At 41.5% G+C, this 23,533-nt stretch overlaps 1 protein-coding gene across 11 annotated transcripts in view; it reads left to right on the top strand.

The window, feature by feature from the left end:
- The window catches only part of MAP7D3 (MAP7 domain containing 3), a 48,693-nt gene that overhangs the window by 23,034 nt on the left and 2,126 nt on the right, over window positions 1–23,533 (top strand). For 7 of the 11 annotated variants that reach the window (XM_005657925.3, XM_021080053.1, XM_021080056.1 and 4 more), the window contains 6 exons: window positions 14,434–14,566; window positions 16,392–16,527; window positions 19,110–19,163; window positions 20,558–20,660; window positions 21,749–21,944; window positions 22,827–23,098. In XM_005657925.3, the coding sequence (XP_005657982.1) occupies window positions 14,434–14,566; window positions 16,392–16,527; window positions 19,110–19,163; window positions 20,558–20,660; window positions 21,749–21,944; window positions 22,827–23,098 (894 nt within the window). Of the gene's footprint in view, window positions 1–14,433; window positions 14,567–16,391; window positions 16,687–16,926; window positions 17,857–19,109; window positions 19,164–19,587; window positions 19,931–20,557; window positions 20,661–21,748; window positions 21,945–22,826; window positions 23,099–23,533 lie in introns of those variants that run through there. The other 4 variants (XR_002340634.1, XM_021080057.1, XR_002340635.1 and 1 more) reach the window with 4 other exon arrangements.

The following is a 23,533-nucleotide window of genomic DNA, read 5'->3' as shown; positions in this document are numbered from 1 at the left end:
GTAGTGCTGTTGAGTATCTTTTCATGTGTTTTTTTTTGGCCATCCATCTGTCGTCTTTGGAGAAATGTCTGTTTAGTTCTTCTCCCAATTTTTCAATTGGGATGATTGTTCTTTTGTTGTTGAGTTCCATGAGTTGTTTAACTTTTTTTTAGCTGTTTTGTGAGCTGATTAAAAAAAGAAATCAAATTTTGTTTTATTTTTTTCTATGAGGCAAGAGGGGAAGCAAATAGGTGATATTCAGCTTTAAGGATTGGAATCTACTACCCCACCAGAGCAAGCCCTGTCCTCACCAGGAGCTACTTACTTCCACCTGATATAGAAATTCTACCCTCAGAGACTCTCCCAGGGCCCTAGCAGCCCCCAACACTATCACCCATTCTCTCCGGACCCTAGACATTGGCACAGAGCTGATTTTGGACACAATTGCCTGCTTTTAGTCTGTAAGCGCAGTTAAGAGCCCCATCAGCATCTTAGTGTTTCTTATAAACATGAACATACTTTTTCAGTCTTTTACCTTCTCTGGTTTCTCTTTCCTAGAGTGCCTCCTTCTTCTGGTCAGGGCCTGGGATTTTTTTATTTTATTTTATTTTTTTGCATTTTTTTATTACTCAATGAGTTTACTACATTTATAGTTGTATGATGGTCATCACAATCCAGTTTTATAGGATTTCCGTCCCACAACCCTAGCATATCCCCCCACCCCCCAAACGGTCTCCTTTAGAAACCATAAGTTTTTCAATGTCTGTGAGTCAGCATCTGTTCTGCAGAGAAGTTCCGTCTGTCCTTTTTTCAGATTCCACATGTCAGTGAAAGCATTGGATGTTGGTGTCTCATTGTATGGCTGACTTCACTTAGCATGATAATTTCTTTTTTTTTTTTATTATTCCAGAGAAGTTTATATTTGGGCCTTAAGCTTTTGAAAATAAAGTTTAGAGACATAGCATATGAATACCACTGTAATACACATGAAATATTCTATCAGACCCTAAACTTAGCATGATAATTTCTAGGTCCATCCATGTTGCTAAAAATGCCAGTATTTCGTTCCTTTTAATGGCTGAGTCATATTCCATTGTGTATATGTACCACATCTTCTGGATCCACTCCTCTTTTGATGGACGGTTAGGTTATTTCCATGTCTTGGCTATTGCACATAGTGCTGCAATGAACATTGGAGTACAGGTGTCTTTGCAAGTCCTTGTTTTCTCTGGATAGATGCCCAGGAGTGGGATTGCCGTATCAAGTGGGAGTTCTATGTTTAGTTTTCTGAGGAATCTCCATGCTGTTTTCCACAGTGGTTGCACCAATGTACAATCCCACCAACAGTGTAATACACCCTCTCCAGCACTTATTGTTTGTAGACTTTTGCATGATGGCCATTCTGGCTGGTGTAAGGTAGTACCTTATAGTGGTTTGATTTACATTTCTCTAATAATGAGTGATGTTGAACATTTTTTCATGTGTTTTTTTGGCCATCCATCTGTCTTCTTTGGAGAAATGTCTGTTTAGGTCTTCTCCTAATTTTTCAACTGGGATGATTGGTTTTTTGTTGTTGAGTTGCATGAGTTGTTTAGTTTTTTAATTCAATGAATTTTATTACATTTATAGTTGTACTGTCATCACAGCCTGATTTTTAGAACATTTCCATCCCAAATCCCAGTCCATCCCTCCTCCGCCAACTTGTCTCCTTTGGTAACCATAGTTTTTCAAAATCTGTGAGTGTGTTCCTGTTCTACAAATAAGTTCATTGGATCCTTTTTTTTAGATTCCACATATACATGATAGCATTTGATGTTTGTGTCTCGCTGACTAAGCATGATAATTTCTAGGTCCACCCATGTTGCTGCAAATGCCATTATTTCATTCTTTTTTATGGCTGAATAATAATCCATTGTATATATGTACCACATCTTCATTATCTGCTCCTCTGTTGATGGGCATTTAGGTTGCATCCAGGTCTTGGCTATTGTATATAGTGCTTCAATGAGCATTGGGGTGCATGTATCTTTTCTAGCCGTGTTTTTCTTTGGATAGATGCCCAGGAGTGGGATTGCTGGATCATATAATTCTCTTTTTAGTTTTTTGAGGAATCTCCATACTGTTTTCACAGTGGTTGCACCAATTTACATTCCCACCAGTAGTGTAAGAGGGTTCCCTTTTCTCCACAACCTCTCCAGCACTTATTTGTAGACTTTTTGATGATGGCCATTCTGGCCAGTATAAGGTGATACCTCATAGTAGTTTTGCTTTGCATTTCTCTAATAATTAGTGATGTTGAATATCTTTTCATGTGGGTTTTTTTTTTTTTTTGCCATGTATGTATTCTTTGGAGAATTGTCTATTTAGATCTTATGCACATTTTTTTGTTTTGTTTTGTTTTTTAGGGCCACACCTGTGACACATGGACGTTCCCAGGCTAGGGGTTGAATTGGAGCTACAGCCACTGGCCTATGCCACAGCCACAGCAATGCGGGATCAGAGCTGCTTCTGCGACCTACATCACAGCTCACGGCAATGCCAGATCCTTAACCCAGTGAGTGAGGCCAGGGATCAAACCCGCATCCTCAGGGATCCTTGTTGGGTTTGTTAATTGCCAAGCCACGAAGGGAACTCCCTGCACATTTTTTGATTTTTTTTTTTTTAATATTGAGCTGCAGGAGGTGTTTATATATTTGGGGGATTAATCCCTTGTCAGTTGCTTCATTTGCATTTGTAAGTATTTTCTCCCATTCTGTGGGTGGTCTTTTCATTTTGTTTAGGGTTTCCTTTGCCGTGCAAAAACTTTTCAGTTTAATTAGGTCCCATTGTTTGTTTTTATTGTCATTACTCTGGAAGGTGGATCTGAGAAGATGTTGCTGAGGTTTATGTCAGAGAGTGTTCAGCCTGTGTTTTCCTCTAAGAGTTTTATAGTATCTGGTCTTACATTTAGTTCTTTAATCCATTTTGAGTTTATTTTTACGAATGGTATTAGAGAGCATTTCTAATTTCATTCTTTTACATGTAGCTGTCCAGTTTTCCCCGCACCACTTATTGAAGGGACTGTTTTTACTTGATTGTATGTCCTTGCCTCCTTTGTCATAGATTAATTGACCATAGGTGTGTGGGTTTAATTCTGGACTTTCTATCCTGTTCCACTGATCTATAATTCTGTTTTTGTGCCAGTACCATATTGTTTTCTAGCTTTGTAGTATAGTCTGAAGTCGGGGAGCCTGATTCCTCCAGCTCATTTTTCTTCCTCAGGATGGCTTTGGCTCTTCTGGGTCTTTTGTGTTTCCAAAGAAACTTCAAAATATTTTGTTATAGTTCTGTGAAAAATGCCATTGGAAATTTTATAGGGAATTGCACTGAATCTGTACATTGCCTTGAGTAGTATAGTCATTTTGACAATATTGATTCTTCCAACCCAAGACCATGGTATATATTTCCATCTGTTTGTGTCATCTTTGATTGCTTTCATCAACGTCTTTTTGTTTTAAGAGTACAGGTCTTTTGACTCTTTAGGTAGGTTTATTCCTAGGTATTTTATTTACTTATTTGTTTTTGATGTGATAGTAAATGGGATTGTTTCCCTAATTTCTCTTTCTGATCTTTCATTGTTAGTATATAGAAATGTAGTCGATTTCTGTGTATTAATTTTGTATCCTGCAACTTTACCAAATTCATTGATGAGCTCTGAACAGTTTTCTGGTAGCATCTTTAGCATTTTCTAGGTGTAGTATCACGTCATCTGCAAACAGTGATGGTTTTACTTCTTCCTTTCCAATTTGGATTCCTTTTCTTTCTTCTTGTTCTCTGATTGCCATGGCTAGGACTTCCAAAACTATGTTGAATAGTGGTGGCAAGAGAGGACATCCATGTCTTGTTCCTGATCTTAGTGGGAATTCTTTCAGCTTTTCACCATTGAGAATGATGTTAGTTAGCTATGGGTTTGTCATATATGGCCTTTATTATGTTGAGGTAGGTTCCCTCTTTGCCCACTTTCTTGAGGGTTTTTGTCAGAAATTGGTGTTGGTTTTTGCCAAAAGGTTTTTCTGTGTCTGTTGAGAGGATCATATGGTTTTAATTCTTCAGTTTGTTAATGTGGTGTATCACACTGATTGATTTGCGGATATAGAGGAAGCCTTGCGTCCCTGGGATAAATCCCACTTGATCATGGTGTGCAATCCTTGTAATGTATTGCCAGATTCAGTTTGCTAGTATTTTGTTGAGGATTTTTGCATCTATGTTCATCAGTGATATTGGCCTGTAATTTTCTTTTTTGTGGTATCTTTGGTTTTGGTATCAGGGTGATGGTGGCCTCATAGAATGAGTTTGGTAGTAGAGCCTTCCTTCCTCTGCAACGTTTTGGAATAGTTTTCAGGAGGATAGGTGTTAATGCTTCTCTAAATTTTTGATAGACTTCACCTGTGAACCCATCTGGTCTTAGACTTTTGTTTGTTGGAAGTTTTTATTTATTTATTTATTTATTTATTTTGTCTTTTTGCTATTTCTTGGGCCACTCCCATGGCATATGGAGGTTCCCAGGCTAGGGGTCGAATCGGAACTGTAGCCACCGGCCTACGCCAGAGCCACAGCAATGCGGGATCCGAGCCGCGTCTGCGACCTACACCACAGCTCACGGCAACGCCGGATCATTAACCCACTGAGCAAGGGCAGGGACTGAACCCACAACCTTATGGTTCCTAGTCGGATTCGTTAACCACTGTGCCACGACGGGAACTCCCTGTTGGAAGTTTTTAAATCAGAGTTTCAATTTTAGTACTTGTGATTAGTCCATCTTTTCTATTTGTTTTTGGTTTAGTCTTAGAAGATTGTACTTTACTAAGAATTTGTCTGTTTCTTTTAGGTTGCCCATTTTATTGGCATATAGTTGCTTGTAGTAGTCTCTTACGATCCTTTGTATTTCTGTGATGTCCATTGTAACTTCTCCTTTTTCATTTCTAATTTTATTGATTTGAGTCGTCTCTTTTTTCTTGATGAGTCTGGCTAAGGGTTTATCAATTTTGTTGATCTTTTCAAAGAACCAGCTTTTAGTTTCATTGATCTTTTCTATGGTTTTCTTTCTGTTTCATTTATTTTTGCTCCAATCTTTATGATTTCTTTCCTTCTGCTAACTTTGGGTTTTGTCTGTTCTTCTTTAGTCTCATTAGGCATAAAGTTAGATTGTTTATATGAGATTTTTCTTGTTTCCAGAGGTAGGCTTGTATTGCTATAAACTTCCCTCTTAGAACTGCTTTTGCTGAGTCCCATAGGTTTTGGATTGTTGTGTCTTTGTTGTCATTTGCTTCTAGGTATTTTTTAATTTCCTCTTTGATATCTTCAGTGATCCATGGGTTGTTTCATAGCATGTTGTTTAGTCTCCACGTGTTTGTGTTTTTTGCAGTTTTTTTCCTTGTTGATTTCTAGTCTTATAGCATTGTGGTTGGAAAAGATAATTGATGTGATTTCAATTTTCTTAAATTTACCAAGGCTTGATTTGTGGCCCAGAATATGATCTATCCTAGAGAATGTTCTGTGTGCACTTGAGAAGAACGTGGTTTTTGTTCTGCTGGTTTTGGATGGAATATTCTATAAATATCCATTAAATCCATCTGGTCTAATGCATCACTTAGGGCCTCTGTTTCCTTGCTGATTTTTCTTTCTGGATGCTCTGTCCATTGCTGTAAGTGAAGTGTTAAAAGTCCTCCACTATTATTGTGTTGTTGTCAGTTTCTCCTTTTAAGGCTCTTAGCAGATGCCTTATATATTGAGATGATCCTATGTTGGGTGCATATATATTTACAGTCTTCTTGTTGGATTGATCCTTTGATTATTATGTAATGTCCTTTGTCTCTTATAACATTATTTTAAGGTCTGTTTTGTCTGAATATTGCTACTCCAGCTTTCTTTTGATTTTCATTTCCATGGAATATTTTCTTCCATCCTCTCACTTTCAGTTTAAACGTGTCCCTAGAACTGAAGTAGTTCTCTTGAAGATGGCATATAAATGGGTCTTGTTTTTGTATGCATTCAGCTAGTCTATGTCTTTTGGTTGGGTCATTTAGTCCATTTACATGTAAGGTAATTATTGATATGTATGCTCTTATTGCCTTTTTTTTTTTTTTTTTTTTTGGTCTTTTTGCTATTTCTTGGGCCGCTCCCTCGGCATATGGAGGTTCCCAGGCTAGGGGTCGAATCGGAGCTGTAGCCACTGGCCTATGCCAGAGCCACAGCAACGCGGGATCCAAGCCGCATCTGCAACCTACACCACAGCTCACGGCAACGCCGGATCACTAACCCACTGAGCAAGGGCAGGGACCGAACCTGCAACCCCATTGTTCCTAGTCGGATTCGTTAACCACTGTGCCACGACGGGAACTCCATCTTATTGCCATTTTGTTAATTGTTTTGGATTTTTTTTATGGTCTTTTTTTCTTCTCTTGTTCTCTTCTATTGTGGTTTGATGACTATCTTTATGTTGTATTTGATTTTCTTTTTCCTATTTGTGTGTGTCCCTATTGTATATGTGTATGTATGTGTGTGTGTGTGTGTGTGTATATTTTTTTTTCTTTTTTTTGCTTTTTAGGGCCACACCTGTGGCACATGGAGGTTCCCAGGATAGAGGTTGAATCGGAGCTGCAGCTGCTGGCCTATGCCATAGACACTGCCATGGGGGATCCAAGCCATGTCTGTGACCTACACAAGAGCTCACAACAACATCGGATCCTTAACCTACTGAGCAAGGCCAGAAGTCGAAACCACAACTTCATGGTTCCTAATCAGATTTGTTTATTCTGGGCCATGATGGGAACTCCTTTTGTAGATTTTTTGTTTGCAGTTAGCATGAAGTTTTGATATAGGAGTGTGTGTGTGTGTCTCACACACACACACACACACACACACACACACACACGATTGTTTTAAGTTGCTAGTCTCTTAATTGCAAATGCATCTCCAGTATCCTTCATTTATACCCTCCTCAGGATTTCTGGGTTTGGTAGCATATTTGTATGTGGATGATTTCCTACCTTTACTATATGTATGCATTTACCATGAGTTTTGTCATTTGTAATTTTTTTTGTTTTATTTTCCACCTAGAGAAGTTCCTTTAGTATTTGTTGTAAATCTGGTTTAGTGGTGCTGAATTCTTTTATTTTTTTTTCATTTTTTTATTACTCAAATGAATTTATCACATCTGTAGTTGTATAATGATCATAACAATCTGATTTCACAGGATTTCCATCCCACAGCCCAAGCATATCCCCCCACCCCCCAAACGGTCTCCTTTGGAGACCATAAGTTTTTCAATGTCTGTGAGTCAGCATCTGTTCTGCAGAGAAGTTCCGTCTGTCCTTTTTTCAGATTCCACATGTCAGTGAAAGCATTGGATGTTGGTGTCTCATTGTATGGCTGACTTCACTTAGCATGATAGTTTCTAGGTCCATCCATGTTGCTAAAAATGCTGGTACTTCATTCTTTTTGATGGCTGAGTAATATTCTTGTGTATATGTACCACATCTTCTTGATCCACTCCTCTGTCGATGGACATTTAGGGTGTTTCCATGTCTTGGCTATTGTAAATAGTGCTGCAATGAACATTGGAGTACATGTGTCTTTGCGAGTCATGGTTTTCTCTGGATAGATGTCCAGGAGTGGGCTTGCTGGATCAAATGGTAGTTCTATGTTTAGTTTTCTGAGGAATCTCCATGCTGTTTTCCACAGTGGTTGCACCAATTGACAATCCCACCAACAGTGTACTAGGGTTCCTTTTTCTCCACACCCTCTCCAGCACTTATTGTTTGTAGACTTTTGCATGATGGCCATTCTGGCTGGTGTAAGGTGGTACCTCAGAGTGGTTTTGATTTGCATGTCTCTAATAATGAGTGATGTTGAACATCTTTTCATGTGTTTCTCGGCCATCTGTATGTCTTTTTTGGAGAACTGTCTGTTTAGATCTTCTGCCCATTTTTTGATAGGGTTGTTTGTTTTTTTGGTATGGAGCTGCAGAAGTTGTTTATAAATTTTGGAGATTAATCCCTTGTCTGTCGATTCATTTGCAAAGATTTTCTCCCATTCTGTGGGTTGTCTTTTTGTGTTGTTTAGGGTTTCCTTTGCTGTGCAGAAACTTTGAAGTTTGAGTAGGTCCCATTTGTTTATTTTTCTTTTTATTGTCAATACTCTGATAGGTGGATCTGAGAAGATGTTGCTGTCGTTTATGTCAGAGAGTGTTTGGCCTATGTTTTCCTCTAGGAGTTTGATAGTGTCTGGTCTTATATCTAGGTCTTTAATCCATTTGGAGTTTATTTTTGTGTATGGTGTTAGGGAGTGTTCTAATTTCATTCTTTCCATGTGGCTGTCCAGTTTTCCCTAGTGGTGCTGAGTTCTCTTAACCTTTGCTTATCTGTAAAACTTTTGATTTCTGCTTCAAATGTGAATGAGAGCCTTGCTGGGTAGAGTATTCTTGGTTGGAGGTTTTTTGCTTTTCATCACTTTAAGTATATCATGCCACCCCCTTCTGGCCTGTAGAGTTTCTGCTCAAAAATCAGCCTATCACCTTATTGGCATTCCTTTGTATGTCATTTGTTCCTTTTCCCTAGCTTGCTTGCTATTTTTATTTTATGGCCACACCAGCAGCATATGGATGTTTCCAGGCTAGGAGTTGAATCAGAGCTGCTGCAGCTGCTGGCCTACCCCACAGCCACAGCAACACAGGATCCGAGCCGTGTGTCTGTGACCTACACCATAGCTCACGGCAATGCCAGATCCCTGACCCACTGAGCGAGGCCAGAGATCAAACCCACATCCTCAAGGATACTAGTTGGATTTCTTTCCACTGCACCATAAGGGGAACTCCACTTTAGCTTCTTTCAATATTTTCTCTTTGTTTTTACTTTTGGTCAGTTCGATTAATATGTGTCTCATGGTGTTCCTCCTTGGGTTTATTTTATATGGTACTTGTTTTGCTTCCTGGACTTGAGTGAGTGATTCTTTTCCCATGTTAGGGAAGTTTTTGGCCATTATCTCTTCAAATATTTTTTCTGGCTCTTTCTCTCTTCTCCTTCTGGTTCCCCTATAATGTGGATGTTGGTGCATTTAAAGTTGTCCCAGCATTCTCTGAGACTATATTAATTTCTTTTCAGACTTTTTTCTCTTTTGCCTCAGTGCTTTCCATCAGTCTTGTCTTCCACCTCGCTTAATCATTCTTCTGCCTCCTATATTCTGCCATTGGTTCCTTTTAGAGATTTTTTTTCAGTTATTATATTTTGCATATCTGCCTGCTTAATCTTTTCTTTTTCTTTTGTCTTTTGTCCTTTTTAGGGCCACACCCGCAGCATATAGAGGTTCCCAGGGTAGGGGTCTAATCAGATCTGTAGCCACCGGCCTACACCACAGCCACAGCAACGCCAGATCTCAGCCACGTCTGTCTGCGACCTACACCACAGCTCATGGCAATGCCGGATCCTCAACCCACTGAGCAAGGCCAGGGATCAAACCCGCAACCTCATGGTTCCTAGTCGGATTCATTAACCACTGAGGCTCTACCTTTTGAAGGGAAGAGGGTTAAAGAATTTGTGTGCATATTTAAAAATGATTCAGCTGTTAGTCAATCTACCCAGGTTTATAATGACTACTTTTCTTCTTTCTTTTTTTTTTTTTTTTTTTTTTTGCTTTTTAGGGCCATACCCACGGCATATGGAGGTTCCCAGGCTAGGGGTCTAATCGGAGCTGTAGCCACCGGCCTACACCAGAGCCACAGCAACACCAGATCTGAGCCACGTCTGCGACCTACACCACAGCTCATGGCAATGCCGGATCCTCAACCCACTGAGCAAGGCCAGGGATCAAACCCGCAACCTCATGGTTCCTAGTCGGATTCATTAACCACTGAGGCTCTACCTTTTGAAGGGAAGAGGGTTAAAGAATTTGTGTGCATATTTAAAAATGATTCAGCTGTTAGTCAATCTACCCAGGTTTATAATGACTACTTTTCTTCTTTCTTTTTTTTTTTTTTTTTTTTTTTTGCTTTTTAGGGCCATACCCACGGCATATGGAGGTTCCCAGGCTAGGGGTCTAATCGGAGCTGTAGCCACCGGCCTACACCAGAGCCACAGCAACACCAGATCTGAGCCACGTCTGCGACCTACACCACAGCTCATGGCAATGCCGGATCCTTAACCCACTGAGCAAGGCCAGGGATCGAACCCGTGACCTCATGGTTCCTAGTTGGATTTGATTCTGCTGCACCACAATGGGAACTCTGTGCTTAATCTTTAAATCTTTTATTTCTTTGTTCAGTGTTTCTTATAATTTATGAGTCTTTGCCTCCCATTTATTTCCAAGATTTTAAATCATCTTCACTAAATTTAGTCTAAAGTCTTTTTCATGGAGGTTGCTAATGTCCAGATTACTTAGCTGCTTTTCTGGGATTTTTTTCTTGTTCCTTTATCTGCTTCATAATTCTCTGCCTTTTCATTTTGTATAGCTTTTGTTTGTCATCTCCTTATTGCAGGCAATAGGGTTGTAGCCTTTCTTGCTTCTGACGTCTGCCTGCTTATAGCTGAAATTAGTATGGGAGCTTGCTGCAGGCTTCCTGATAAGAGGGACCGGTGCCTGCCCAACTGTGGGGGCGCGTGGGGGGGGATTCTTATCCCTCTGGTGGGTGTGGCTTTGTCTCTAGGTGTGGTTAGAGGCAAATATGTGCCTAGGAGGTCTTTAGACAGCCCGTTTGCTGATGGGTGGGGCTGTGTTCCCACATGGTTTGTTGTTTGGCTTAGGGCTTCTCAGCCCTGATGGGTGGGACCAGATTTTTCCAAAATGGCCACCTCCAGGGGAGTTCATGCTGATGATTATTCCCGAGACCTTTGCCTCCAATGCCCTTCCCCCACAATGAACCACAGTTGCCTCCTGTTTTCCCAGGAGATCCTCTGAGATCTGCAGGTTGGTCTGACCCGGTTCTTATGGAGTGTCTGCTTTGCCCTGGGACCCAGGGCACATGAAAACTCATGTGTGCCCTTCAAGAGTGCATTCTTTGTTTCCCCCAGTCCTGTGGAGCTTCTGTGTACAAGCCCTGCTGGCCTTCAATGCCAAATGCTCCGGGGGCTTCTCCTCCCAATGCCAGACCCCCACACGTGGGAACCTGACCTGAGGTTGGAACTCTCACTCCTGTGCATGAACCTTTCCAGTCTGTGGGTTGCCCACCTGGCAGGTATGGGATTGCTTATATCACATAGGTGCCCCTCCTGCCATCTCGATGTGGCTTCTTCTTTGTCTTTTGGTGTAGAATAACTTCTTTGGTAGTTTCCAGTCTGTTGTGTTGATGGTTGTTCAGCAATTGGCTGTAGTTTTGTTGTCTTCATGAGAGAAGGTGAGCCCCAGTCCTTCTGCTCTGCCATCTTAATATCCTGTCTCCTCTGCTATGTTTTCTCAAGTGCTCCTTTCTCTGTGGAGTAGCTCTTCTCTTCCTTTTTATATATTTTGGAAATTAAGCCCTCGTTGTGTGCATCAATTGCAGCTATTTTCTCCCATTCCATAGGTTGTCTTTTCTTTTTTTTTATGGTTTCCTTTGCTAGAAATTTGAGTAGGTCCCATTTGTTTATTTTTGTTTTTATTTCTATTACCTTGGGAGACTGATCTAATAAAACATTGGTACAATTTATGTCAGAATATTTTGCCTGTGTTCACTTCTAAGGAGTTTTATGGTGTCATGTCTTATATTTAAGTCTTTAATGCATTTTGAGTTTATTTTTGTGTATGGTATTAGGGAATGTTTGTTGTTATTTTTATAATTTTTATTTTTTTCCATTTTAGCTGGTTTACAGTGTTCTGTCAGTTTTCTACTGTACAGCATGGTGACCCAGTTACACATACAGAGAATGTTTTAATTTCATTCTTTTACATGTAGCTGTCCAGTTTTCCCAGTACTACTTGCCAAAGAGACTGTCTTTTCTCCACCGTAATTTCTTCCCTCCTTTGTTGAAGATTGATTGACCATAGGTGTATGGATTTATTTCTGGGCTCTTGCTTATGTTCCAGTGATCTGTATGTCTGCATGTGCCAATACCATCCTCTTTTTTTTTTTTTTTTTTTTTTGCTATTTCTTGGCCCACTCCCGCGGCATATGGAGATTCCCAGGCTAGGGGTCCAATTGGAGCTGTAGCCACTGGCCTACACCAGAGCCACAGCAACGCGGGATCCGAGCCGCGTCTGCAACCTACACCACAGCTCACGGCAACGCCAGATCTTTAACCCACTGAGCAAGGGCAGGGACCGAACCCGCAACCTCATGGTTCCTAGTCGGATTCGTTAACCACTGCGCCACATCGGGAACTCCCCATCCTCCTTTGATTACATAGTTTTGTAGTATTGTCTGAAGTCTGGGAGGGTTAGGTCTCCAGCTTTGATCTTTTTCCTCAGCATTGCTTTGGCAATTCTGGGTCTTTTACGGTTATATATGGATTTTAGGTTATGTGGATTTTAGCATTATTTGTTCTGGTTCCGTGAAATATATCACGGGTAATTTGATAGGGATCACATTAAATCTGTAGATTGCTTGGGTAGTATGGCCATCTGAACAGTAGTAATTCTTCCAATCCAAGAGCATGGGATAGCTTTATATTTCTTTAAATCATCTTCAGTTTCCTTTATCAGTGTTTTACAGTTCTCAGCATATGAGTCTTTTATCTCCTTGGTCAGGTTTATTCCTAAGTATTTTATTCTTTTTGATGTGCTTTTAAAAGGGTTTTTTTTTGCTTCCCCTTTCTGGTATTTCATTGTTAGTGAAAGAAATGCAACAAATTTCTTAATGTTAATCTTATATCCTGCTACTTTGCTGAATTTGTTGATCAGTTCCAGTAGCTTTTGTGTGGATTCTTGTGTGGGTTTTCTGTGCATAGAATCATGTCATCTGTATATAGTGACAGTTTTACCTCTTCTCTCCCAATTTGGATTTTTATTTCTTTTGTTTGTCTGATTGCTGTGACTAGGACTTCCAATACTATGTTTAATAAAAGTGGTGAGAGTGAGCATCCTTGTCTTGTTCCATATTTTAGCAGGGAGGCTTTCAACTTTTCAGTGTTGAGTATTATGTTGGCTGTGGGTGTTATCATAAATAGCTTTTATTATGTTGAGATATGTTCCCTCTATATCCACTTTAGTCAGGGTTTTTTATCATGAATGAATGTTGAATTTTTTATCATATGCTTTTTTTTTGCACCTGTTGAGATGATTGTGTAGTTTTTGTCTTTTGTTGTGATGTATCACATAGATTTATTTGCATATGTTGAACCATCCTTGGGTGACCCTGGGATGAGTCCAACTTGACTATAGTGTATGCTATTTTTTATGTGTTGTTGGATTTGGTTTGCTAATATTTCATTGAGAATTTTTGCATCTATTTATGAAAGATGTTGCTGTTTAATTTTTTTGTATCACATGCATTTTTAATATCCATGTATATTACTTAATTTTAAATATACTAGGGAATTTTGCTTTTTTTTTTTCTTTTTTAGGGCTGCCCCTGCAGCATATGAAAGTTCCTGGGCTAGGGGTCAAATCAGAGCTGCAGCTTCTGGCCCACCCCACAGCCACAAGCAACACTGGATCCAAGTCTCATCTGCTACCTACACCATAGCTCATGGCAATGCCACATCCTTAACCCACTGAGCAAGGCCAGGGAGTGAACCTGTGTCCTCACAGACACTATGTCAGGTTCTTAACCCACTAAGCCACAACAGGAACTCCAGAATTTCACTTTTTGAAGCAATTCCACAGTGACTTTTTTTTTGGTAACAGAAACAGTCTTTTTATTACAAATTATTAATCCTAATGTCTTAAAAAGTCTCACTTTTGTATGTAGTATATTTAAAGTAATTAGTCACATGGACTAAATATTATGCCTCCATGTGGTCACTGTGTTTTACTGATAGTCTTGATTTCTTTGGTTATCTACAGTTAGCCAATTTATTATCAACCAAATACAGTAACATACTATTAATTATTTAGTAGATATGCACAATTTTCAAAATGTATGCTGGATATATTTTTGTTTAATCATGTATTTAAGATTTATTCACTTCATTTGGACCATGCACAGCTGTTTCTTCCTCTGTATTCAGTATGTCCTAATCTTATATTTTTTTTTTCCATAGGGGCAGTTTAGTCTGATATCTTAAAACAGTTATACCATAGTGGGAGTACATTATTTCATTTGGGAACAAGTAGTCCTGTAGTCTTTTAAAAAGAAACAAAATGCTACTACTCAGGGTGGGGTTGGGGGGTGGGAGTTGGAGTTTTAAAATCTCTTTGATAAATCGCTTGTAGTTTATATATTTTAGATCATGGATGTACTGTTTGGCTTTTTTTTTTTAACATTGTAGGTTGTCTTGCACCTCTTTGTTGGACTTAGAGGCAGTAAGTTCCCTAAACTTAAGTGTTTTATATGTTAATTTAAACTAGAGTCTGGTAATAAAAGCACACCAGGACCTATGAATGCCAAGGAGGGAACAAAAATTTTGGCAGAAAAACGACGTGTTGCTCGTGAACAAAAAGAAAAAGAGGAAGAAAGACCACAAAAAGAGATGGAACAAAGGTTGGCACCAAATCATCCTTTCTATACTATAAATGTTGGCTGGGGCCCAAATTCTGAAAGTCAAAACTTACCCTCAAGTTAGATGTGTATATTATAAATTCTCAAAGGGTAACTGACTTTTTCTTCAGTATGAATCAGAAATGACTCGTTGCCTTCTAAATAAGCGTGGGGAGCATTTCCAGCAGACGTCAGGCTGGCATGTACATGAGCGTATGGTCCTCTTTAGTCCCTGTGGGTCATGGGCTGTTAAGGTGCGCTGTGAAAATGCATAGAGACCCGAGCACATGTCTGGGGCCTGGATCTCAGCAGTAGCACATGAGTGATCACACAAGACTGTTTGTGTTGGCATTCCACTGGCGCCCCTTTTCTTTCATTTCAAATGTCTCTTGTAACCTTAGAAGGTGTAAACCTGTTCAAGAATAAGTGGCACACATCATGACCCTTCCTCCTAAATACTTCCGTGTATGCTTCCTAGGAATAAAAGCTTTCTCTGACATAACCACAGTATGATAACAAAAATCAGGAAATGTATCATTTCCTAATCCAGTTTTGCCATTTGCCCCAGTGACATTCTTTATACATTTTTTAAGTCCAGAATTCACTCCTTGAACAGTTCATAAAAAATAATACACACACACACACACACACACACACACACAGAGTTAGTAACTAATAAAGCAGCTTTGCTTGAAACTTTTTTTTGGTAAGTGTGAAGAAAAAGTTACCCAAAAACAGAGTTCCCTCATGCTCAGCAGGTAAAGAATCCAGCACTGTCACTGCTGTGATTATAGCTGTGGTGTGGGTTCAATCCCTGGCCCAGGAACTTTTGCATGCTGCAGGAATGGCCAAAAAAAATAAAATAATTCTTTTAAAAGTTACCCCCAAAAAACAATTTGTGAACTTGAAATGATACTTTTTTGTGTTTTACTAGGTTTCCAATGGCCACAAATACCCTGTACAGTTGGGTAGTTGGGTGCACTCCATCTCAATCTAAAGGTTTCTTAATCCTTGATTTTAAGGCCCATTTGATTTGTGGCCCGTGTAATATAAACTTCTGTCCACTGCCTGCAATGAATAAGCATAGTCCTGATTTTGTATTTAAGTATTAAGTGGGCTTTTTGGTTGTTTTTCGGGCGGGGCGGGGGCAGGCATACCTGCAGCACATGGAAGTTCACAGGCCAGGGATCGAATCTGCTGCGCCACACCTGTGACCTACACCACAGTGATAGCAATGCTGGACCTTTAACCCACTGGATCAAACCTGCATGGCCCACAGAGACAATGCTGGATCCTTAACCCACTGTGCCACAGTGGGAACCCCTGTATTCAATCACAATCACATGTTTTCCAAGTACCTTGTATGGGTTTAGGAGAGGGGAGGAGACATTGCGAATAACAAAAAACCCTGTAACTTGAAGAATATTATTCATTGCTTCATGTAAACAGAGCTGACTTGACTTAACATTTTAAAGGCCCTGAATACTGGTCATTGTAGACAGCACAACCAGACCCTCCTCTAAATTCCCTCTCCTACCCTCCTGTGAGATAGGTGTGAGAATATGTCTATGACAGTTGGGGAGTGATTACACATGTGTACGTGTGCATGCAATTGTGTTTTAAGATGCCACAAAATAGCCTACTACTTGATAGAAATCTTTTTCTACTCCCAAGGGCTAGTTTCCCCATTTAAAAAAGTGAAATTATGCAAATCGTGTAACAGCACAGAAAATGTGGTGAGTCTGATATAAATTGAATTACTATACACAAGCACTTTGCCTATAAAAATGTACACACTAAGAGTTATTTACATATTCTGTGTCATCAGAAAAATAAAAGACATGACAAAGAAAGTGGATGAAGGCCAAGAAGAAGCGTTCTCAAAATTTGAAGATGGGCAACAACCAAAGGAGTTCGAAAAGAAGAAAGGAAGTCAGAATCAAGACCAGAATGTACAGCTCCAGGTTTGCTGGCTCTAAGCTTGATCAAAGGATGAGAACCAAATTCTAAAATTCAGTTGAAGCCCAGAGCAAAAGTCTGTATCTCCAAGAAAGAAAATGAGCAGATGTGGCATGCCCTGCTTGCATTTTCACATGACAATCTAGCTGTTACCCAATATCGCTGTGAGTCGTTCTTAACCCCCCTTGGCAGAATCCTAGAATGCTTTCCGAGTGGGGAAAAAAAGTAGAAAGCAACAAATTACAGATTAGTAGTTCTTTTGTTTTTCTACATAAATAGTATTACAGCTTGGTTTCAGGACATCCAAATTCCTCGCAGAGGTTAAATGTCCCATGTGAGTTTTCCCAGTCCTGCATACTTTGGTGGCACTTACGTTTGCACCCCTCTACTCATACCCCCAACAGATAAAAATGATGAATGAATACCTCTAAACGTTTAGCATCATCCAATTCACCAATAAGAATGTCTCACCCATATAAATTTAAATGCCCAGGTAAGTAAATCCCCAAACTGAGCTCAGACTATATACTCAGTTTAAATTATTATTATAGCCTACTTTATATTCTAGTTCTAGTGTATCATTTATCAAAATCAGTTATGTGTTTCAGAAAGGACCGTATGCATTTGCATCCCTTGAGAAAGTACCATTAAGAATCTTCTTGGTGTTTTTGAGAAGCATGAGACTTGGCTCCTGCTGCCTGTGTCAGTGGAAGACTACACAGTCACATACTTGGAAGCTAGAGCGCTCTGATAATCCTGAGGTCCTTGAGGGGAGTTGCATGCTCTCTAAACCCTCAAAGTCATAGTTCTGTACATTGTTCCTAATGCTTTTGAAAAACCGATGGCCCGTGGATGTTATCAATGTGGGTAGTCTCAATCAAAAGGTTACATTCTGGGGTTCCCGTTGTGGCACGGTGGAAATGAATCCAACTAGTGTCCATGAGAACGCTGGTTCTATCCCTGGCTTCGCTCAGTGGGCATTGCCATGGCCGTGGTGTAGGCTGGCAGATCCGATTCAACCCCTAGCCTGGGAACCTCCATATGCCGCAGGCGTGGCCTTAAAAATGAAAAAAAAAAAAGTTACATCATTCTTTTATTCTGGATAACATCTTACTGTTTCACAGATGTCACTCAGATGTATTGAGATTAAATGATATTTTTATACAAATTTCCTAGAAAGCTGATGCCAAAATAAAGGCTCAGGAGGAATCAGACAGACGCAAGAAGGAGCAGGAGAAAATTATGTTACAGAATTTACAGGAGAGATTAGAAAGAAAAAAGGGGAGTTCCCGTCGTGGCGCAGTGGCTAACGAATCCGACTAGGAACCATGAGGTTGCGGGTTCGGTCCCTGGCCTTGCTCAGTGGGTTAACGATCTGGCGTTGCCGTGAGCTGTGGTGTAGGTTGCAGACGCGGCTCGGATCCCGCGTTGCTGTGGCTCTGGCGTAGGCCGGGGGCTACAGCTCCGATAAGACCCCTAGCCTGGGAACCTCCATATGCCTCGGAGCGGCCCAAGAAATAGCAACAACAACAAAAACAAAAAGACAAAAAAAAAAAAAAAAAAAAAAGAAAGAAAGAAAAAAGGTACTCTTTCTGTTTTGGGCAGTTTAGTTCTTTGTTTAAAACAATGTTGGACACATGATATCAGACATGGTTTTGAAAATGACAAGTGATATGCTAGCCTTGGTTGTCTTCCTTCCATACTCTCTTATCCAAGAATCTGACCTCTTCTCCCTGGAATGGTCTCCTACCCCTTATACCTCTTCCTCTTGGACCTCTGGTGACCATTACAGGGATGTTTCAGTACAGCAAACCTCTGGGAATAAAGTTTCTTGAACAGAATCACTCAAGTCATGGTAGGGGTTGGTGGAAGTTAGAGTTTTTTCTAAACTGGGCTAGAAATCGCAGCAACCGAGTGGAAAGCAGCAGAAGGTGCAGGCCTCTGTGGGAGGCCAAGGCACAGGCTGCTCGTAAGGTAGGACCTCACTCTGCGACTCAGGTGGCTCATCTGGGAGCAAGTTAGGCCCCGGGCCGAGGTGCTGCATGGCCTCTTCGTCAGCAGATCAGTCACCCTGAGGAGGCCAGAGTGCTGCAGCTCTCCTCACCTCAGGGGGAGAAGTGTGCGCTGCAGGGGGACAGGCGGGCAGGACTCTTACCCTCCTGTGTGCGCTCCTAGTGACAAAACCTCTGACAGGGTCGCATCGTTGGGGTGCATTTTTGTCATTAACGTCTGCTTCAGTCAGAGTCTGTTTACACTAAAATCATGTTCCCAAGTTCTAACTGGTTTGTAATAATATGTGCTTAAATCTAAGTAATTAATTTCCAAGTCTGCAAAATCAGGTGTGAGAAGTCATTTGGATTTCTGTTGTTAGGGTAACAGGTACATCTGTCACCACTCAGGGCATTTCCTAGATGACTGTGACACTGGCCTTGGAGGAATGGGCCCAGGGGCTGGCCCAGCATCTTGCACTGGTTGGATCTGTGGCTTTGGAACGGTCGTGGATAATGGCCACTTCTGGAAGATGGAAATGATCAACTTCTTCAGGACTACTGTTTTCACATTTGAATTTTTATTTTCCTTTAAATAGAGAATTGAGGAAACCATGAAGCGGACAAGAAAGCCAGATTCGAATGCCATACAGGTAGTCTGCATGCTCCTACCAGCAGTGTATAACACTTCGGGTTGCCGCACATTCTTGCTGACTTTTTTTTTTTTGTCCACAACGGTGGCACATAGACCTTCCTGGACCCATGATCAAACCTGTGCTACAGCAGCAACACCACCGGTCCTTAACCCACTGCTCCACAAAAGAACTCTTATTCCAAACTTTTTAATTTTTGTCTATCTAGTGGTAATGAAATAATGTATCACATTGGCATTTCCCTGATTATTAAAAAGGTTCAGCATGTTTTCATATCTTTAGTTAGCTTTCATGTTTTTTTCTTGTGTGAAACACTTGTTTAGGTCTTTTGCCCAAAACTTTCTGGCTGACTTGTTTTTTTCTTACTTAGACATTTCTTTAAATGTTTTAGATACTTCTCCTTTCTTGCTTGTGTGTGTTGCAGGTATCTTCTTCCAGTTTGTGGCTTGTCTTTTCCGATTACTGTCTGCTGCCGCATAGAAGTTCTTGAATTTCACGTCGCTGAATTTATCTGTATTTTTTGATGCTTAATGGAGTCAGGTGCCTTACTGTGGAGATCCACTTCGGTGAAGTGCCTTTTCAAGTCCTTTGCCCCTGTTTCTGTTGGGCCACCTACCTTTTTCCTGTCCATCTGTAGGAGATTTTATCTGCCCTGGTTCTGAGCCCTTTGGACATGTTTATTGGAGGTACCGAGCCCCATGCTGTAATTTGCCTCACACTCTCACTGTCTTTTGATGAACAGAAGCTGATGAACTCAAATGTAGCAGGTATTTTTCCTTTACAGTTAGTGCTTTTAGGGTCTGTTTCATAAGTATTTGTTTCTCCCTTAATCGTCTGTCTTTTGATGGTTTGCATGTGTCTGAGTCTTCCTCTGCCACCCCATATGCCGTGTTCTTTACCCTGTGAGCTACAAAACTGATATTTTGCCTACTTACATTTGCCCAGATAGGGTCATTCACATCATTATGAAAATTTAGACTACAAATGTCACTTCTGGAAAGTGCTGGGAGTCACCATCTCAGAGATTGTCCTGAGAAGTCTTGCCTCCAGCAGCAGTCAAGAACTTTTTAAGCAGTTTGCAAACTGGCCCAGCCTTGGCTTGGTTAGGATTCCAAGTGGGCAGAGCCTAGATGCCAGCCCCAAGCTGTTGTCCCTTGGCTCCCATTCAGGGAGATCTTTCAGTCCTGTCCCTAGCTGAAAGACACAACTTGGGCCGCCTGGCCTGTCCTCTGGAGATTCCTGGGACCACAGAGGTTAGAGATTTTTTTTTTACTTTTTAATTGAAATGACAAAACTTAGCCATCAGTCCAGGCATGAAATCTGTGTTCTTTGAAATAACTAAGTCAGGATGATTGAGTATTAGATGTAATCATGACTTTCTTTTTTCTTTGTAGGCTGCAGAAGCATCCAGCAATGATGCACATGAGGACGACGAGGCAGACGATGAGGACGAGCCAGAAAGTGACATCGATTCCTTCGATGACCTGTATCCATCAGGTTTGCTTGCCTTTTGAGCTCTGTTGTCACTGTTTAGGAGCTAGACTTGTCTAGGCTCATCCAGGGGCTCCTCCACTTCTGAGCTGTGTGGCTTTGAGCAAGTCGGTTAACCTCTCTATGTTCAGTTTTCCTGACTGGAAAAGGGGAAGCTAATGCTGTTCTCCTCCTAGGGTGGGTCTGAGGTTGCAGTGAGGTCATCCGTGTAATGCTGACAAGAGTGCCTGACACATGGTACACTCTCAATAAACACTAGCTGCTGCTACAGCTGCTATTTTTTTCAGGTTGTGCTGAGAGAGTGTAGATCAGGCAGGTCTTTCTCAACTCAACGTGAAGCTTACTAGCATCTTGTAGTTGAGGACCTGGTGCGCCATTCATAACTGACCACAGCTAGAGGTAGAATGCCACTCTCCCTCAGAGAGAGAAAATGAAAATCATGTCATGATAGGAGTGCCCCTTAAGGTGTATTGTTGAGTGTGGTTCATTCCCTAGTGAGTGGGAACCACTTTATGGCCACAGTAACAGCATTTGAGAAGACACAGCTCGCCCACCATTTATGCCACAGTGGCTGTCAACACACACATCCGGCGCTGAGCTGGCTCCTGGAGAGGCATGGCCCTCAGCCTTGGAAGCACAGCCGGTGGCAAGCCAGGCATGAGCAGACTGTGCTGCTGCCACCAGCTGGTGGCACTATAAGAAGTTTGGTCAAAATGCAATGAGAGCGGAGCAGTAGGAGCAGTAGGAGCAGGGGCGGTGTAGGCTCTGCCTTAGGGCATTGGGAAAGGTCAAGGTTGGAGGCGAGACTGAAATGAGATGGTCATCCGGAGGAGGGCAAGAAGCGTGGTGCCGCCCTGCCCGAGGGCTGTCCTTCTTGCCTGGCAGAGGAGAGAGGGCAGGGGCCGTAAAGGTGAGCCCCAGCCCCGGTGCTTTGAGGGCAGGGTGGGTACACGTGCTGGGTCCTGCTGCATGACAGCTCCTGCCTTCAGGCAGGCGTCCCTCCCCCAAGCCCAGCTGGGCCACAGCCTTCCTTTTGCTTGTCTTTGGCATTGAAACACCAGTTTTAATCTTGTTGCTCTTTATTTTTCCTCCAGCTTTTATAAATGGCATAGATTCATCCACAAAACTGAAAACACATTTTAAAAATGTGAAGAACGCTCACAAGCTGGTGTTTTTAGATGCCACTTCTAGCCACAGCTACAAAGATGCAACAACATTTTTTAATTGTGACACGAAAACCTTTAGACAAAAACAGGTGAAAGACCCTTTGAATCGGACAAAGAGTAGCAGGTGAGTCACTCGGGGAGGTCATCAGAGCACACTTGGGGGTGATGATCGGCCTTTTTAGAAGGACGCAAGACATTAGTGACAGAATCCTCAGTTTCTGCCGAACACTATTTCAGGCACTTGACTTTTAGAAACAAAGTGATCCCCACAGCATCTTGCTTAGTAAGGATAAGCATCCCCATTTTACAGATGAGGAGACTGAGGCCTTATTTGCCCAGTATCCCACTGTTCAAGGGCAGAGCCCAAATTTCAGACCCAGATACACTAGACTCCAAACTGTGCTTTTATTTAGACTGGTTAAGTATTGTGTCAGAGAAAGTCAGGGGCAGTGTCATTGACTGAGTGTCAGGCGTAAAAACCTATTTAAATTCTCTTTGCAACTCTGAGTTTGATATCAAAGCCCTCATTGTACATATGGGAAACCTAGGGTCAGAGGTTAGGTTGGAAGAACAGGAATGGATTCTTGAAATAGGTGATTGCATGAAAAGACATTAACCTACAAGGCCCATGGAAATAAGAACCTGCTAAGAGGCGCCGTGATGGCGTGGGAAGAACACTGGAGCTAGTAAACCCATGTGAGTCCTCATCCTGCCTCACTGGCCGAGGCCTGCAGCTACTCGAAGTAGGGACAGGGTTCCCGGAACACTGCGTGCTTAGCTACTCCTAGCCCCCGCTCCACAGTCCCATGGAACCTGGTAGGACACCATTTGGGAACTAGTGTGTTCTGTGATCTCCAGTGTCCCTTCCAGCCCTCCCATGCTGTGCTTCCGAAAGTTGGTTTACATCCAAGGCATGTCTTAGAATTAAAGAAAATCTAAAATAATTCTTTCAAGACGAAGCCTTGGTTTGTGGATAATCAGGACTCTAAGCAAAATATCTTTCCAGATCCTCCACCAAAGGAACAACCAGCCGAGCAGCAAAAACCGGAGAGGCAGTCATCAGCAACACCGTGGGACCTGCCAAGAGTTTACATTCAGAGGCACAGGAGTGGATCTGTGACAAGATCATTGACATTACAAGCAGGACAGAACCACCTAGGTCCCGTAGCCTTCCTAAGAGCCAAAAACACCATCTAAAAGGTTCCACGACATCCTGCCTGAGTCACCAGCCACCTATAGACAACACGGAGAGCAGCACATCTGTTCCTGCCCCATCAGGTAAGGCTTTATCCCATCTTCCCTTTGTCTGAAAGGTAGTTGACCTGGGACCCTCCTGTGTCCAGCTATTCCAGGACTGTCTTAGCACCATGTAACTTTGGAGTCAAGGGAGGAGACAGTAGTGGGTCTAAAAGCTAGGTTGATAGCAAAGCATCTTCCAGTAAGTTAGTTTTGAGAAGATAAATGACTTTTTTTTTTGGATTTTTAAAAATTGAAGTATAGTTGATTTCCAATGGTGTGTCAGTTTCTGGTCTGCAGCATCGTGACCCTCATACATAATACATACCTTCTGTTTCTCATATTCTCTTCCGTCATGGTCTATGCCAGGAGATTTAGATCTAGTCCCCTGTGCTTATCCCTCATTGTTTATCCATTCTAAGTGGAATAGTTGGCACCTACCAACCCCAAACTCCCCATCCATCCCACTCCCACCCC

This window comes from Sus scrofa, chromosome X (assembly GCF_000003025.6).
Source record: "Sus scrofa isolate TJ Tabasco breed Duroc chromosome X, Sscrofa11.1, whole genome shotgun sequence".
In the NCBI taxonomy this organism is placed as follows: domain Eukaryota; kingdom Metazoa; phylum Chordata; class Mammalia; order Artiodactyla; family Suidae; genus Sus; species Sus scrofa.
This window is presented reverse-complemented; position numbering and strand designations above follow the sequence as displayed.